This window comes from Haliotis rufescens, unplaced genomic scaffold (assembly GCF_023055435.1).
Source record: "Haliotis rufescens isolate VD_foot unplaced genomic scaffold, xgHalRufe1.0.p SCAF_18, whole genome shotgun sequence".
Taxonomy (NCBI): domain Eukaryota; kingdom Metazoa; phylum Mollusca; class Gastropoda; order Lepetellida; family Haliotidae; genus Haliotis; species Haliotis rufescens.
Genome location: NW_025963868.1, coordinates 5,926,249 through 5,942,472, shown reverse-complemented (window position 1 = coordinate 5,942,472; position 16,224 = coordinate 5,926,249). Strand labels below are relative to the sequence as shown.

The 16,224-nt window shown below is 36.0% G+C and overlaps 1 protein-coding gene across 1 annotated transcript in view; it reads right to left on the bottom strand.

The window, feature by feature from the left end:
- Positions 1-16,224, bottom strand: part of LOC124118441 (deleted in malignant brain tumors 1 protein-like) — a 196,527-nt gene that overhangs the window by 53,896 nt on the left and 126,407 nt on the right. The window contains exons 10-11 of the mRNA XM_048398648.1: positions 4,841-5,091; positions 3,542-3,683 (exon numbers count right to left, since the gene is read on the bottom strand). Of these exons, the coding sequence (XP_048254605.1) occupies positions 3,542-3,683; positions 4,841-5,091 (393 nt within the window). The remainder of the gene's footprint in view (positions 1-3,541; positions 3,684-4,840; positions 5,092-16,224) is intronic.

Sequence of the window (16,224 nt, the reverse complement as noted above, 5' to 3'; positions counted from 1 at the left end):
TGACAGTGTTATTGGTTTGCAAAGAAAGATATCTAATGACATCTTATGTAAATATTGTAAAGCATGGGTCTACAGATAAATATGGATAAAACTGAAATATTAGTTTTCCGTAATGGTGGTTATTTACGACATTATGAGAAGTGGTATTTTGATTGAGAGCTCCTAAAGACATCAACTTATAATTATCTAGGGATTATGTTTTCTACTAGGTTGGCATGGACAGTGTGTACAAATGTTCTTGTTTCAAAACCCAGTAAAGTCCTGTTTGTCATTAAGCAATTACAGCATAAACACCCAAATATTCCTTTAAATATGTTGTTTAAGTTGTTTGATTGTAAAATAAAACCTATTTTGTTATATGGGGCGGAGGTGTGGGGCTTCCAAGAAAGAGCTGTTATTGAAAGATTTCATAATTTTGTTTTGTAAATATGTATTGGGTGTTGATAAACATGTACCAAGTAGTGCAGCTGTAGCCAACTGCGATGGACATGGAGTTTATATAGATTACTACCAAAAATGTGTAAAGTACTTGTGTAAATTGTTAAGAATGTCAGATGATCGTTATCCAAGCAGTGTTACCTACTTATGAAGAATTTAGAAGTTAGGGAATTAAGAAGATATATATGGTTGTTGAGATTGCATGAACTGCCGTTGCGTTGTAATATCAGATGTAAAGAAGCTATAACTGTTAACCGAATTTGTAGGATATGTAATACTAATAGCATTGAAGATGAACTCCATTTCATATTTGATTGCGAGGCACATATCTTTTTGAGAAATAAGTACATACCGAAGTGGCATATATTCATCAAATATTCATAAATTTCTGACATGTAATGATATGTCAATCCTCAACAAAAGTGCTGTGTTAAGGAAGCTCTGAAATGTAAATATGCACTCGATAGTAAGTATATTATGTCATCTACTGCCCTATTGCATCAACTGTGTACATGGGCCGATGGCGTACAAAACAGAAATAAACTTACTGACCATCAGACAAATAGAAGTGTGAATAGACACAATTATATCATGAAGAGACCCAACGTTAATACACCAAGTCCACCCATAATGATTGGTAAATAAAAGCGATTGAGGGAAGAGCGAGGGTGGTGGGATCTATGGTCTGACATGATTCTTCGTGTGAGGGTGTCAATACCCGGAATTTCTTGTTTCGTCCATTCGAACATTAAAAGAATATGAAAGGACGGGTACAGTGTAAGTACTTGTGACTTTAACTTTATTGTGAGGGTTCAGCTCTGAACTCAAGATTTTCTTAAAATCTACAGTTGTACTCTGCCCGAAGTTTTTCCTTGATATTAGCATTCTTGAGTTTGTCCCTAATTATTATTAGTATTATTGTTATTATTATTATTATTATTGGGAGTATCAGTACAGTGGTTCTTGCCCCAACACTGTTTTTGAGAGGGATTTGTGCTTATTGCTATCATCGTGTGATCCTTGTTTCTAAATATCAACATATGATGGTCCTCATCAAAATTATGCAATATTAAGTTGTAACCTAAAACTCATAGAGCCCAGATCGCCTTGTATCTATGATCCTGGACCACGGCGCCTCACTTAAGCAGACCAAGTTATTCGACAGGGGTGCTAACAAAATGTGACATCCATTTAAATCTACTGACAATTAATACTTAAAACACAACATACCACGTAGTAAGGACAGATAACATTTAAAACCTAAAGAGGAAGTAGTATAAGTGTGATACAGAAGAGATTAATATAAAACATAGGTTTAATAGCTAGGCCTACCAATGAAAACCAGCAGAGAGCAACCAAACTATGGAATACGTCCACACGTTAAATGGAAACAGCCACACAAATTACAAACATGACACAATCCCCATAAAGTGTGAATGAAAATAATTAAAACTCGTCATGTTTTCAATAGAAAACGACACAGTTAATTGCACATATCGCAACAAACCGAGAGTGCATGCATTCGGTTTGTTGTGGTCTCCATTGAAAATGTGGCAGGTATTAATCATTGTAATTCGTGTGGCTATTTCTAATTAAAATGTGTATATATTCCATAATGTGTTTACTTAAGCAAAGATGTGAGAGATATACTTTACATCTGAGCAGGAAACAGAAATATATAAAATAATAATATTTGTGGGAATATGGTTAACTTATGAATTTTTGGCCCCGTACTGGGATAGACTTTACGGGTGATGTTGTAGCTTTAGTCTTTTTGCCTATTTCCATTTGTTGGCCCAGTTTGAATTTTTAACCAAATCGTTATTATAACATTTGACTACCGTGAATGAATCATCTGTAATAACATATATTGATGAATCATCAGTAAAAAGGTGTATGTTGCTATATATTCCTTCAACAATATCATTGATATAAACGATAAGCAGCAGTGGTCCTAGAGCAGATCCCTGAGGTACAGCAGCTTGTACAGACGTTAATTCTGAGGTATAACACTAAACCAACACTCTGAGCTTTAGTGTTTACGTATCTTTCAAATTAATTTGAAAAAGCACCCTGTATGTTGTGGGCATTGTTAATGGATAATACCATTATGGCATACCCTATCAAAGTCTTTTTCTTATGTCACACAACATGACTCATTTATTTTCCCTCATCTGAAGCCCCAGTGATGAAGTTATGTCTGTGAGCTGATTTCCCATTGAATCGCCGGGCATAAATCCTGATTTTAAGTTTATCAAAATATTGTTATCTCTGATTATGATTATAAATATATATTTCTCCAAACATTTTTAGAAAGCAGCTTGTAAGGACTACAGATCTATAATTTGAATAATCATCTAAATCATTTCGTATAGAGTGGAGTATTTAACGCTCCTTTCCATGATAGCGTAATTGTTTTGTCTTGGGAGTGACTTGTTAAATGCTTTTGCTAGTTTCTGAGCCATACAGTTTGCTGACAATTCCATTAATCTGTCCCCAGTACCATCAGGACCGGTTGCTTTAGATGTGTCTACAGAAACAAGAATACAACGAGCTTTATTATTGCTGATTGACTTCGGTGGGTTATCAATTTTGCACGATTTGATAATCATAAGATCTGAACATCGATTTCTTACTTTTATCGTTCTGATAAGAATCCGTTCAGGACTTTGACGATATACTGAGTATCATCATAATTTACAGCGAAGCCATAAGTTGAACAAAGTTCTGCTAATTTAACTCCAAAGTTATTACATATTACATTATCAAACACAGTGTTTTGACAAGTAAATAGTTCTGAGAAAGCAGGGTTGTACATTTCTTCACAAAGTGACTAACATCAGTCCTGTCTGAAAAAAGCATGTTCTAAAAAGAGACGTCCATAAAGTGAGCATGCTGACGATCTACTGAAATCTAAGGTGCCGCTTGTCAGCAGGTTTCCTAAGATAGGAAACAAACACAACATACGGCATATCTTCACAGAACATGCATACAGCCACGACCACGACAACAATCATGTTGTCAACTGTAAGGTGATAAAGAAAAGAAATGAATGGAGACAAATTACAAAGTAAACAAAATATCATAGTACACATCCACATACCTGTCCATACAGCCCTAAATCCCTTCCCAACATTCCAGGGATTCGTAGTAAACACAACACGGTAGTAGACGGCTGATTGGACAATGTAGCCCTGTCTGTCTCCACTTAAAGTGGCAAGGAGGCTGTTGGAGGCATCGTAAACCTGCAATTAATATATGGAGGGTTTAGTCCCTTTTGCCTCAATCCCTATGTGCCAACCAATTAACTGCAAGCACATTCGGATTGAAAAAACACACACCCTTACAGAGATAATAAGCAGGACCCTCACATGTGTCATTACTAAAATCATCAGAATTCAAAAAGAATACCTGAACTAAATATTATAAATACCCAATATCAAAACAAAGGTTTTAAAGACAAACATTCTATGAAAGAACATTTATCTTAAATCCTATAGTTTATATATATCATAACTGTTGAAAAAATAATTATTTGGACATGGCAATATATTTTTTTCTATAAGGTAACAACTATTGTTGAACATAACCAAACATTGAACACGTTCAAATGGATTAAACTATAATGACATACTGTACCCATTCTCAAAATACAAAAAAAACACATCTACAATTGCAACATTTGAACAAATATGTTTACACAATCAGTTGGATGATAGAAATTAATGTATAGATGGCTTCTCCCAGTTATGCAAGGTATAATCAGATACAAACAATGTTTCCCAGTCAAACATCAGATAACACGTCTTTATCTCCCTCATCACATCATCTAAAAATACTCATTTACTCAAGTAATTTGACGAGAGAGATAAAAGTATGGTTGACTTCTCACATTTCCATCAGGTATTGTTAACATGTTTTGGAGCTCTGAACATGGATTAAGGAATTAAGCTTTCCATTAAGTTTGACATGTGGTATAGTTGTGAACAAATTTGAAAAATCAAATGTTTTGACAGAATTGACGCTGGTTCTTTTCCGAGATTGAAAGAAAAGTCAAGCAAATCCTTTGAGCTTTTGAGAATCCGCATGGTATCATTTCCACTTGTCTCAAATACTTTCTATGAATATAAAGAAAATCCTTCCTTGATTGTATTAAACATCATGGTTAATCGTTGAGACAGGCATTTGGTGGTGCATTTGCCTGACCCAGCACTATATCATTTTTGGCATGGATTTTTTATTTTTTATTTATTTTCTTTATCATCTGGTGTCTTCAGTGCACCCGGCAACGCAAATGGTGGTCACACCCGATACTGACATTGTTAGTTAAGTTGTTACACCATTCCTCTTTTAGGGCGTAGGGCTCTGCCTCCTGTGACTGTGTAGCACAATGTTTACATACCTTGACAACATCATACCCTTCCTCTGTACTGAAATTTGTAAACACGAGTGTGACCAATGTTTCGCCTGCATCAATGGTGTAGACGCAGTTCAAATAGTTGCCGTAATTGCCAGGGTAGTTTGGTGAGGAGATAGAACCAGATGGGTCTGTGTAGCCTTCACCACATCCTGAAGTAGATACAAGAAGCGTTATCGCTATCGCCAGTAATGAGTAAGTAATTATGTTAGTGCGTAAGTTGTGTTTAACACCGCCTTAAACAATATTCAAGTGATAGTATGGCGTGTCAGCCTAATGTGGAGGAAAGTTTGGATTGGATTTTTAAGGCTCATATATGGTTTTGCAGCTGAAAAAGAAATCTGAGTCTCAATACAAAATCTTGTCTCAATAGAAAATCCCAGTACCCCCTCCGATTAAATGATAAAATGTGAAATTAATAAACACAAAAGGTCCATATCTGGAACAAATAATTCATGGCTACGATTCTCGATATCAATATTGACAAGAATCTCTTAGATAAGCTAATTTCAGTGGTTTTTGAGAAATCTAGTCCCACGTGCAGACACTATGCACTTTGAAAAATAACATGGATCAAGGGCCATAACTGTGTATGCTCAAAATAAAAACAAAACATGCAGCAAGGAAAGTAACTCTGGAACCAAATAATTTATGGGACCAGGAATGGTCCAGAGTTATCCATCAGACATGAACGGAACTACCTTCACTCATGTTAAGACGATATGATAGATAACATGGAGCGCCGTATCTAACAGTGTCTGTACAAACTTTACAATGTAACAAAGTTGTATTACCTGACACGCCCAGATGGAACAAAATATTGTTCTAAACAGTGTAAGTACCAACTCGCATGTTAATATGACTGTGCCATATCCAACCATATCAGCCTTAGATGCTCGTCATTCTTTATTGTTTCACACATACACAAAATAACATCTAGATTTAACCTGATACTTTAATATTAGCAATACAAGTTAGTTCCTTAATAAATACATCCTGAAATAATATGAATCCATATATTGGTCAAAAACGCGGCAACATCACATGCCATAAACAAGCTAGAATAACTTGTGAGGGTGCATCACATGACATTTGTTGTGCTTTTATTTAAAACAAGTTTGGTTCACATCTCCATTCTAGAAACAGTTGCTGTCCTCCTTTCTTTATGAATTAAACAGTCATTCCAATAATCAAACAGGACCTGTCGTTTTTCCCATCTATATTTTATATGAAACATATAAAAGAATCCAAATGCTAACTGAAACCTTGAAAATGAGGCCATTATCACATGGTCTGTAATTTTGCCATTTGTTGTTTTGGCATCCCTGTCAAAAGACTATTACAGGCGGCACAGAATGAGCGATTGAACGAGAGTAGCTGCTGATTCCTCCATAATTAGTGAGCGAATAGTGTCGATATTCCTCAGGTGAAAGAAACACTTCTTACACAAATCATCCACATGATGTTCCATGGAAAGGTCCGAAGCAAGTGGAATTCCTAGATTTGTGACAACTGGTGAGAGGGTAATGACTGCATCTCCAAATGATAGATCAGTAATTGGAAATTTGGGGCATCTAATGGATCTAATTGCTTCAGTCCTGTTGCTGTTAAAATTCAGAATGTCTTGTGTACATAGTTCTAGGCATCTTGGCATCTTGAGCAGTGGACGCGGGAGTAATAGTGTCTGCTTGTTGCGTATCATCAGCATAAAAGAAGTATTCCCCAGCCAAGAGCCTTGTTGGAGACGCAGATCACAGTGGACGCTTGTATAGCTTACCGTGGTAGTCCAACAACCGTCAGTACCTCTAAAGAACACAGCAAAGTCAACACTGAAGAGCCTGATTCACACCCAGCCTGGGCACCGTATGGTGACAGGGGTAGTCGGGTCGGTGACCCTAGTTGCGTATGTGGCACGGTAATCATGACCTTCACTCAGACAGCTGCTCTGGCATTGGTTACGGTACCATTACAGACTGCCCACCAGTTTGCATGTGCCAAATGTGTCAACTTACTGATACTGACACACATATCTTGGTTCAGGGCTGGACACCATCGTTTTCATTACGTGGAGTTTCAATGAGGCTTTAGCTAGCGGCTCAAAGTGGAGACCAACACTGCAAACAGGAAACCGTCCATTTTTTCCCATATATGGGTGGGCGTTGGGCAGTTATTCTAAGCGTCGATTTTCCATTGAAAAGGGTTGAAATTTTACATTGGGATTTACTGCGGGAGAACGGTATTATCAATCACCTCCCTCTCGAACTTTCATTGGTCAGCTCTTGCATGTTAGATTACAGAAGTGAGTGAAATTGCGCTTGTAGGTCCTAGCGGAACTGTGCATGCGGATTGTTAACCTCCTTGCTCACACTTGCTGTTCAAAGCAGGCATGACTTCGCGGATTGTTTACAACAAGTACTTGTTCTACCACATCGCAACTGCTACATGCTGTCACCCGATTTGTCATAAATGTCTCATAAATAGCGTAATGTGTTGAACATTTAGTCAAAATCAATTGCAAAGGGCAATGCTAAGAAATAGCCAAACATATACTAAATGGATATAACTTTCACAGTCGCTAACAAATATCAAATTGCAACTAAATGACTTACTGGCTAGCATGAATTATCTGTGTACGAGAAGTCACTGATACATATTTACAGATGCCATATATCAATATTGGTCTCTAATATTGCTATCAATTGATGAAACTTTGTGTGTTTGAATTTATTAGGTGATCCTTATCATAATACAATATCTGTAATTGAAATTGACGTAGAGAACTTATATTAAAGGAGTTTTCCTATATGTATGATTTCTTCCGCTCTCTAATTCTCATGTACACTGACTCGCGATCGTGATTCACCTTTCCGATTTGCACACGACACTTGCCTGAAAACCTTAAACGGTGATCTGTGCAATATTATCATGAAGTCGACTATGTAATGTTTGTGTAAACAGTTACTTTTTCACAACACTTCAAACTGAAGATGACTATTATTTTGATTTCTTGGCTGTTAACCAAACTGATGCGGAAGCCAGTCTAAACATGGAGGACGATGTTGAATGTACAACTAAGCTATATTGTCATGATAATGCAACAGATTACTACACTGTATTTTGTCTAATTAAATCCTAAAATGTTTCCTTAACGCTTTAGATACCGGATCCACCACACAAAGTTCTATGTATGTAATACAGGATAAACATCAACACATCCTGCCTTTCTAAAGTTATCCACTCATGTAATCTGAATATTGTCCGTTGCTTCAAATTTGAACAAAAAATATCAAGAACAGCAATTTAAACTGCTGAATATCCTAACACAAAACAATTATTTAGCACCCGTGTAATAATGGGATTGATGGTAAAAACTATATCGTGATGAATTTAGAAACACAGTTTATTGCAGATGTATTTAGTAATGCTCACGCTTACTATTTATTATATAGTAGAACGTAGACAATGTCTATTTCACATGTGTTACAGTTTAAATAGTAAGGCTTATGCTCCTCTATCGCCTCAATTGATGTTGCCAATGTATTAAACTTCAAAACACCTGCAAACTGTTTAACTGGTTTGAACAGTAATAATAAGTATGAGTTGATGAGATCACGAGGCATTTGGATTCCTCAAGAGTGTCATCAATTTGCTTCCAAATCCCACCCTCCCACAAACACGCATATTCCGGCATTACAAAACACATAATTTCCTTAATTTCAGAGCTGAAAACGGGATATGTTTTGGCTGGTAGGGCTAAGAAGGGAAAGGGAATGAAATGGGGTTGAATGTTTCATTACATATATGCTCTAGCGTCTGTTAGAGACTAGAAGTAACTCTGCCTTTGCTCTATATATCTCCTACAACAAGCATTTGGGAACTTGTAACCTATCCTTCTGTATCTTGTTTAAAACAAAAATATCACAAAATCTCAATCTTGTCTAAAAAACTGTGACAAGTCTAGATGTATCGAATCTGTAAATGAAGGGAATCTATGCACTTCTTACTATTATAATTATCTTAACCGACAATATAATAAAAACGAAATTGATAATTTTTGATTCCATCAATTAAAGCACCTTTTGCTATGGGGTCCATGCATATAATCCATCTTTTAAACTCTTGTCAGTATTCCAAGAAGAAGATGAACTTATCATTGAAAGCGAAATCAAGCACCTTTTGTTGGAATGTGTTGATTTTGCACTTATTCGTCAGCGCTTTTATACTGTTCAAACTATTTCTGAACTTTTCAATACTGTTTCTAACCACTGAGTTTTAGCCTATTTGAAAGAAATTAAACTGTATGAAAAGATGTAGATTTTAAATTTTGAATGTCAGTTTTTACTGTTTACTGTGATAAGGGACTGAAGTCTTAGTGTTCGTCGTCATCACTTTTAAATAATGTTGACTAAAGGAAATTGATTTTGTTTTTCTAGCCGCGAATAGCTGGAATATTGCTGATGCGGCTTAAAGCAGCATTTACTCACTCACTCACTCACTTGAAAGGAAACACAGCTCTAATTTCACAATTTTGCTACTGAATCTTTAAATCATTATAAACCCCGTTCGTCAAAGGATGCCTCCCTCTATAGACCTATGTCCATCTGGCTCACCTTAACGACGCAACCACTGATTTTGTTAACCTGAGAGTTGACCACAAATGGAGCAACTATTTGAAAGACACTACTGGTGGTACACTTGAAAGTGTTCATTTATAACTGACATTTTTCCAGAAGTGTGGATTATTGGCATAGTACATATCTGGTGACCACACATTTACGAATAATTATAGGGATATATCTTTTTTAAGTGTTAGGGAAAAATGCTCTTATCTATTGTTTGATAAAGATTAAGAAAATGGACTGAACTAAGTAAGCAGGCTTCAGAATAGATGCTCAAAGATCACTCAACAAGAGACCATATTACTTTCAAGAACGCTGATTACTCTATTCGAAAGGAAATCTCTTGTTTTAGCCTAGTTTGTTGTGGACAGTGCACATATCATGTAAGCTGTCCCGTTTTCCCGTCATTCTGGATCATTTCCGAAGGTAGTGGATGCACAATATCACCTTACGAAACAGACATCAGTTACATTTTGAATTTACAATATTATAAAAATGTATTGGTTCAAATAAAATATTTTTCCATGAGTTAAAGACATGTTTGTGATAAGAAAACAGAGAGTGACTACCTTTCAATCTACTGCTAGTTAAGATATCAATTTAGATATGATTTTAGTAACATTAGTATTAGTAATAGTACTGGTATGCTATCCGTATAGATAACAGACGATGAAATAAAAAAACTTCTCGCAAATCTTGAATCTGGAAAAAACATATGGAATATATCGAGTACTTTCTGAATTTCTGACGCATTCAGTAGACTTTATTCCATATATAAAAATATTATATAATACTATCTTGATTACTGACATTTATTTTCCAGATGCATGGATTCTTTGTTTAATTGTACATATCTGGCGATCCAACATTTTCGAATATTTATAGGGGTATATCTGTTTTAACTGTTAGGGGAAAATATTCATATCTATTGTTGAATAAAGATTTAAGACAATGAACTGAACTAAACGAGATGATATCAGAATCGCAAGCAGGCCTTAGAAGATCACTCAACAAGAGACAATATTTTTGTGTGTGCTACATGCCCTTAGCCATAAATACATACGAAAAGCTAAACATCGTTTTTATGCTGTCTTCAAAGATTATAAAAAGGCTTTTGAGTATGTTGATAGAATGAATCTCTGGAATAGTCATAAAAAGCCTCAATGGAAAAAATGGTTAATTTAATTCAAAACATGCATGAACATGTTTCTGCAAGTGTGAAAATAGAAAATTTAAGAACAGAAATGTTTACAACTCCTAGTGGCGTTCGACAGAGGTGTACGGTATGCCTGTTACTGGCTATCCGCTTCATAAATCAGTTAAACACAGAAACACAGAGGCTAGTGAAATTCATAGAAAACTTTGTTGGGAAACTATTGAAGCAATTGATCTTCTATTATCTGCAGATGATGTTGTTTTACTTGCAGACACTGTGGTAGATTTACAAAGAAAACTGGATCACTTTATGACACTTGGGGATGAAAGATGATATTTAAAAAACATTGAGAAATTGTTTAGAATGAAAAAGAAATAACAGTTAATTCATACTGTAAGTATTTAGGGAATATATTTACGTCAAGGTTAATTTGGTTAAATACCTGCGAAACTCAATAAGTGATGAAGAATTATCCGTATGTATCTTTAGCAACGGTTGTTACGGTAGTGCGGTTTAGGGTTTCACTTATAGAGACATCGCTAAGTGTGGCGTTAAACAACAAACAAACAATATCATATCATCAGTGTTTTTTTCCCCAGCTGACGCCAGTTTACATTCAGCATGCCCACTGATGGACATTGATGCAAGGGCATTACACAAATTAAATTGGATTATCCAAGATGCCATTTCATTGTAATGGGAGTTATTAATGCAAAAGATTGAAATGAGTCGATTTACGACATTTCTGACAACGATGACAGAACACACATTCGTATCGAAGAAAATCTACAATACAAAGTGAATGCGAAATTCATTCCGAGAGTTTCACAAGACAGTGTCATAAATGTTCGAGGACGTTCCCTATTAGATTTCTATAAATTAACTGGATTAAGAATATGTAATGGTAGGATAGGAGTGGATAGAAGCATTGGACAAATAATAGATAATGGCACAAGCCTATTGAACATATGATATGTGATTGCTACTGACATACAGTTAGCTCCGTGTTCTAGTGGATTGAGCGTCTGCCCGGAAAGCGGAAGGTCATGGGTTCGATCCTCCGCCGCGTTATACCACAATACGTTAGAAGATGGTGCTTGTTGTTACCCTGCCTGGCGCATCTCACACACACACACACACACACACATTGACACACAAACACATATGTCATGCACGTTGTAAGTGCAATAATCTTGAACGCGAGGTTAAAGCCCATATTTCACTTCATTTACAATTAGCGACTAAGTTGAGTTATCAAACAACTGTTAGATTTTCTCTTTCAGTACATATACCAATTGTTCTATAGATAATTATTTACCACCGAAACACAGATATATTTTGGAATGACGAGCACAAAGATGATTATACTCCTTACTGATGTAACCAGTCAGTCTCGACCGTGATGGGTTTCTGCTGTCAGCTGACGCCTCATTGATAATGATGTTATCTTGTTTGAAAACATGACGAAATCTAGTGCAAGTAAGTGTGTCAAGGTTTTATGTGAGCAAGCATATAATCATATATCAAAGAGTAACTGGTATGCTAATCAATGACGCGATGTCCGTGCGACTGCTACTGCGACGGCTCTTTGTATTTCATGCTTGCAAGTAAGGTGAGTGTAGACAGACGGCCATACCCAGTAGCTTGGAAATATTACAAAGACGTGTATTGATAAAGCAGATGGCACATCTAACCTGTCTCTGCAAAAAAACATTTATTTCTAATGATAGTAACTTTCTGGTCTTTAATTTCGTGTAAGTCAATGTACAACTCAAGTCCGATCACAGCGCAAGAGTTGGGATGGCATGTACAATCACTGTGTCAAGGTTTTGGTAAAAAGTATGCTGGATTATCTAAATTTGTTACCTCTGAATCTGATGAACTTAATGATAACTCAGTCGATGAATCTTCGTACATGGACTCAGAAATAACTCTTTCAGAATCACTGATGCTACTAATACTATGAAACCTAAAACTTTGAAAAATAAAATAAAAAGATTGTAACAGCTTTATATTGTGGGCCGACGTTAAAGATCGGATAGCAAATGAGGAAGCAGGATTTCGAATAGGATTCAGGACAATATATAGTACATTCATACTCAAAACTATACTCCAGAAACATATATCGCAAAGGTGCGGTCGGTTTTATTGCGCTTTCATTTACTTATTTGGTAAGAAAATTATTTATTATGCAACTTCTGGCATGGGGTGGTTAAAGGGCGAATCAAATGATTATTTAAGAATATTTTTAAGGTTAAACGGTCATATTTCAGTGAATGCAGGGTAAACTGATTTTTTAGCTATGGATTGAGACAAGGATGTTAGTTGTCCATGTCCTGGGCTTTGATGGGCAAAGAAGTGTTAATACTGATATGTTATCTTTATCTTATCATTTGCAGATGAAATTGTTCCTCTGCAGGTCTGCAAGTCAATAACTACAAGAATAAACATAGTCAATGAAGGCACCCTGAGAGATTTCATCTAAATAAGCGGTACTTGGGAATTGTCCTAAACTTTCTCATCAACAGGGTCTTGGTTGTTGACATAACATTTTCGTCACAGAAAGCTGTGAAAGTCATTCTCATTCACAATACTATCAAAACAATCATTATGCTCTTTCATATTTTGCATATTTAAGTTTTACCCATCCTATTGTGTAGTACTGAGGTCAAGGGTTTCCATCAATCTCAACATTTCCATAATATACACAATAGATTTTTTAAACATTAATTTAATTCCTACTACATTTGCAAGAGAGGAGGTTGGAAGATTGTACCTTTGAGAAAATCAACATGTATATAGGATACTGTTATTGTTCGCACTTTTATAATTTTCATTTCAGGAAAGCTCATAATGTTGCTGAGTCTTGGATGTAAAACAATTAGTATTCAGATAATGGTTTGGAGAAGAGTAGCAGGAAAAACCGAATCATTAGCAGATGAACAAAATTGTTTTCAGGCCAAACGAGACTACAAAACAGAGAAAAAGCATACTTTTGTTACATTTGTCTGCTTCAAAAAGGCATTTGATACTGTATATAGACACGGTTTGTGTTACAAATTATGAAAAATTGGGGTCCGTTGAATAAAAATGAATGCAGTACAGTCTTAGTATGTTGATGCTCAGTGTGCAGTTAAACTCTCAAACACAACGTTTCAATGTGAACCTTGGTGTAAAGCTTGGCTGCAAATTGTCATCTACATTATCTGTTTACAATTAACGATGTGAAGTGTGGTGTACATGTTAATGGTTCTATTATTTCTATTTTAATGTATGAGATCTTGTTTCAATTGAAGCCTCACTACATTATATGCTAACCGACTTGTATAATAGATGACAGTTGACAGTTAATCGGAGGAAAACGAATGTTATCAATTTCTGAAACCTTTTCCAACACAGATCACAGTTTGATTTTAAATACAACGGTTTAACAGTTGACTACATTTAATCTTACAGTGATTTTGGAGTATGGGTCTTATGTCACCAGTTGTTAAACAACATATACACGATTTAGGCTCTATTTAAAGCTTAGTGATGGGTCTGATACCCGTTACTGTTTGAGCAAGACATATTTACATGTTCAACAATCATAAAACTTCTTGGATAAATATTCTTGTAAGACTTGGCCGTAGCAGATGAGGTGACATGGGGTTGAACGTCGCGTCCAAGGTTATTGCACTTAGAGTGCTGACTTTGTTGATGCAGATCCCAAGTGCGTGGATCGATGCTCATGATATCAATAACTGGATTGTCTGGTCCAGACTCAATTATTTACAGACCGCCGTTATATAGCTGGAATATTGCTGAGTGCGGCGTTAAACAACAAACCAACCAACCAACTAAGCAGGTATGTGTGTGTGTGTATGTGTGTGTGTGGACTCTGGACTGATGCCGATTTGTAGTGCTAGGCCACTTAGATACCATGCCGCAGTTAGAAGCAGTATACTAACTCCGATCCGACCAGTCCTTGTTTTAGCCCCTCAATGCCGAGCACCAGACAGGGTAACAAGTACCATATTTTAACGTATTTCGTTATGATGCGGCCAGGGATCGAACCCTGAACCTGACGCTCTACCACTAGACAACAGATGCGGTCTGCGTGTAACAATAATCGTAATGACATATTCACCTCTCCCAAAACAAAAAATAAAAAAAGTATCAGTGATATTCTCACTAAATGACGATGAAGGAAGAAGCAGAGACATATAGAATGACCGGTATAATGTAAATGGCATCAAGCTTAGTACTTACAGGTAAGTTAATGTTGTTTAATCTATGGTTTTTAATAAAAAATATAAGGACCACCGTCGAATTTTAGCTTTGTTAAGATGTAAATGTTGAACCCTTTCCATAAAAAGTGGACGTTTTAACAACTCAACCAACCAACCTTTTTTGAGTTGGTCCACAATGTTTTGAAGGGTTTAAAGACAAAATTATGGAATATGGAGTACATTTTTAATATCATGTCTTTTTTATGAAGATTTAAGACACACACTTTTTAGATATTGATATTACAAACTTATTCTGACTGATTTAAACAAACCTGTATTTACTTTAGTCAGAAATGTCCAAGTTATGTAAATATACACAGGTTATGTAACACTTTACACATAAATAAACTATTTATATTTCTCTACATTGACTTACACATCTCCTTTTCCAGTGAATGATCGTCCTTCAACGTCATTCAACGTTAAGTGTTTTTTTACAGATCATTCTCAATAAAATGAAGCAATAATGAATACATAATGTGTTCATGATGATGTGATATCTATTGCCTTAGTCTCTATCGCCTCAGGCTTAGGTTTGTGTGGATAGGTAGAGTATCGTAACATTTACATATGTAGTCAAATTCAAATGACTGCATGTGTGTTAAGGGAAACTTCACGTCATTTAGTCAGTGTTCATACTAATAATTCTGGATATGTGGAGCATAAGCGTTAGCACTACAGATTACCTTTCTGTCAGTGTATTTGGATGCGACTTGAGTGTTCAATTACTATCTTACTACATGATTCACCTGAGTTTTAAATATTCATGTCACCATCAATAACAGCAAAATTGCTACTAAGATCAACACAATTGACAAATACTCTAAAACATCGAACAATAGTTATCATTGTTAAAAATTCTAAGAATACTACCTCTATTACATCTTTGCCATAAATCCTGTATTTTGGCTTCAGTCACACTAACTAAAATGTTCAGATTTTCAACAGACGTCCTCTTCACTGTCAATCACACAATTAGTTCCCCATATAGCACACTAGCAAACTAAGCAATGGCGTGCATAATGGCGGGAATCTCTCTTCTTTTCCCACATCTAACCACTACTGGCTGATGAATTCGGAAGGTGGGTGGGGGTACTTCTGATGTAATAGAGGTAGTATTCTTAGACTTATTAACAATGATTTCATTGTTCGTGATTCTTAGGAGAATTTCCACCTCTATTACATCTTTGCCAGAATATACCAGAGGGACCCGGTGGGATCTGCCTCTAGTTACTCCCTGTGTTATTAACGATAACTTCTTCTGAAAACCATTATTCTCTGATTCTAAGCATAACTCGAGATAATTTCCTCCGAAATTCCCCC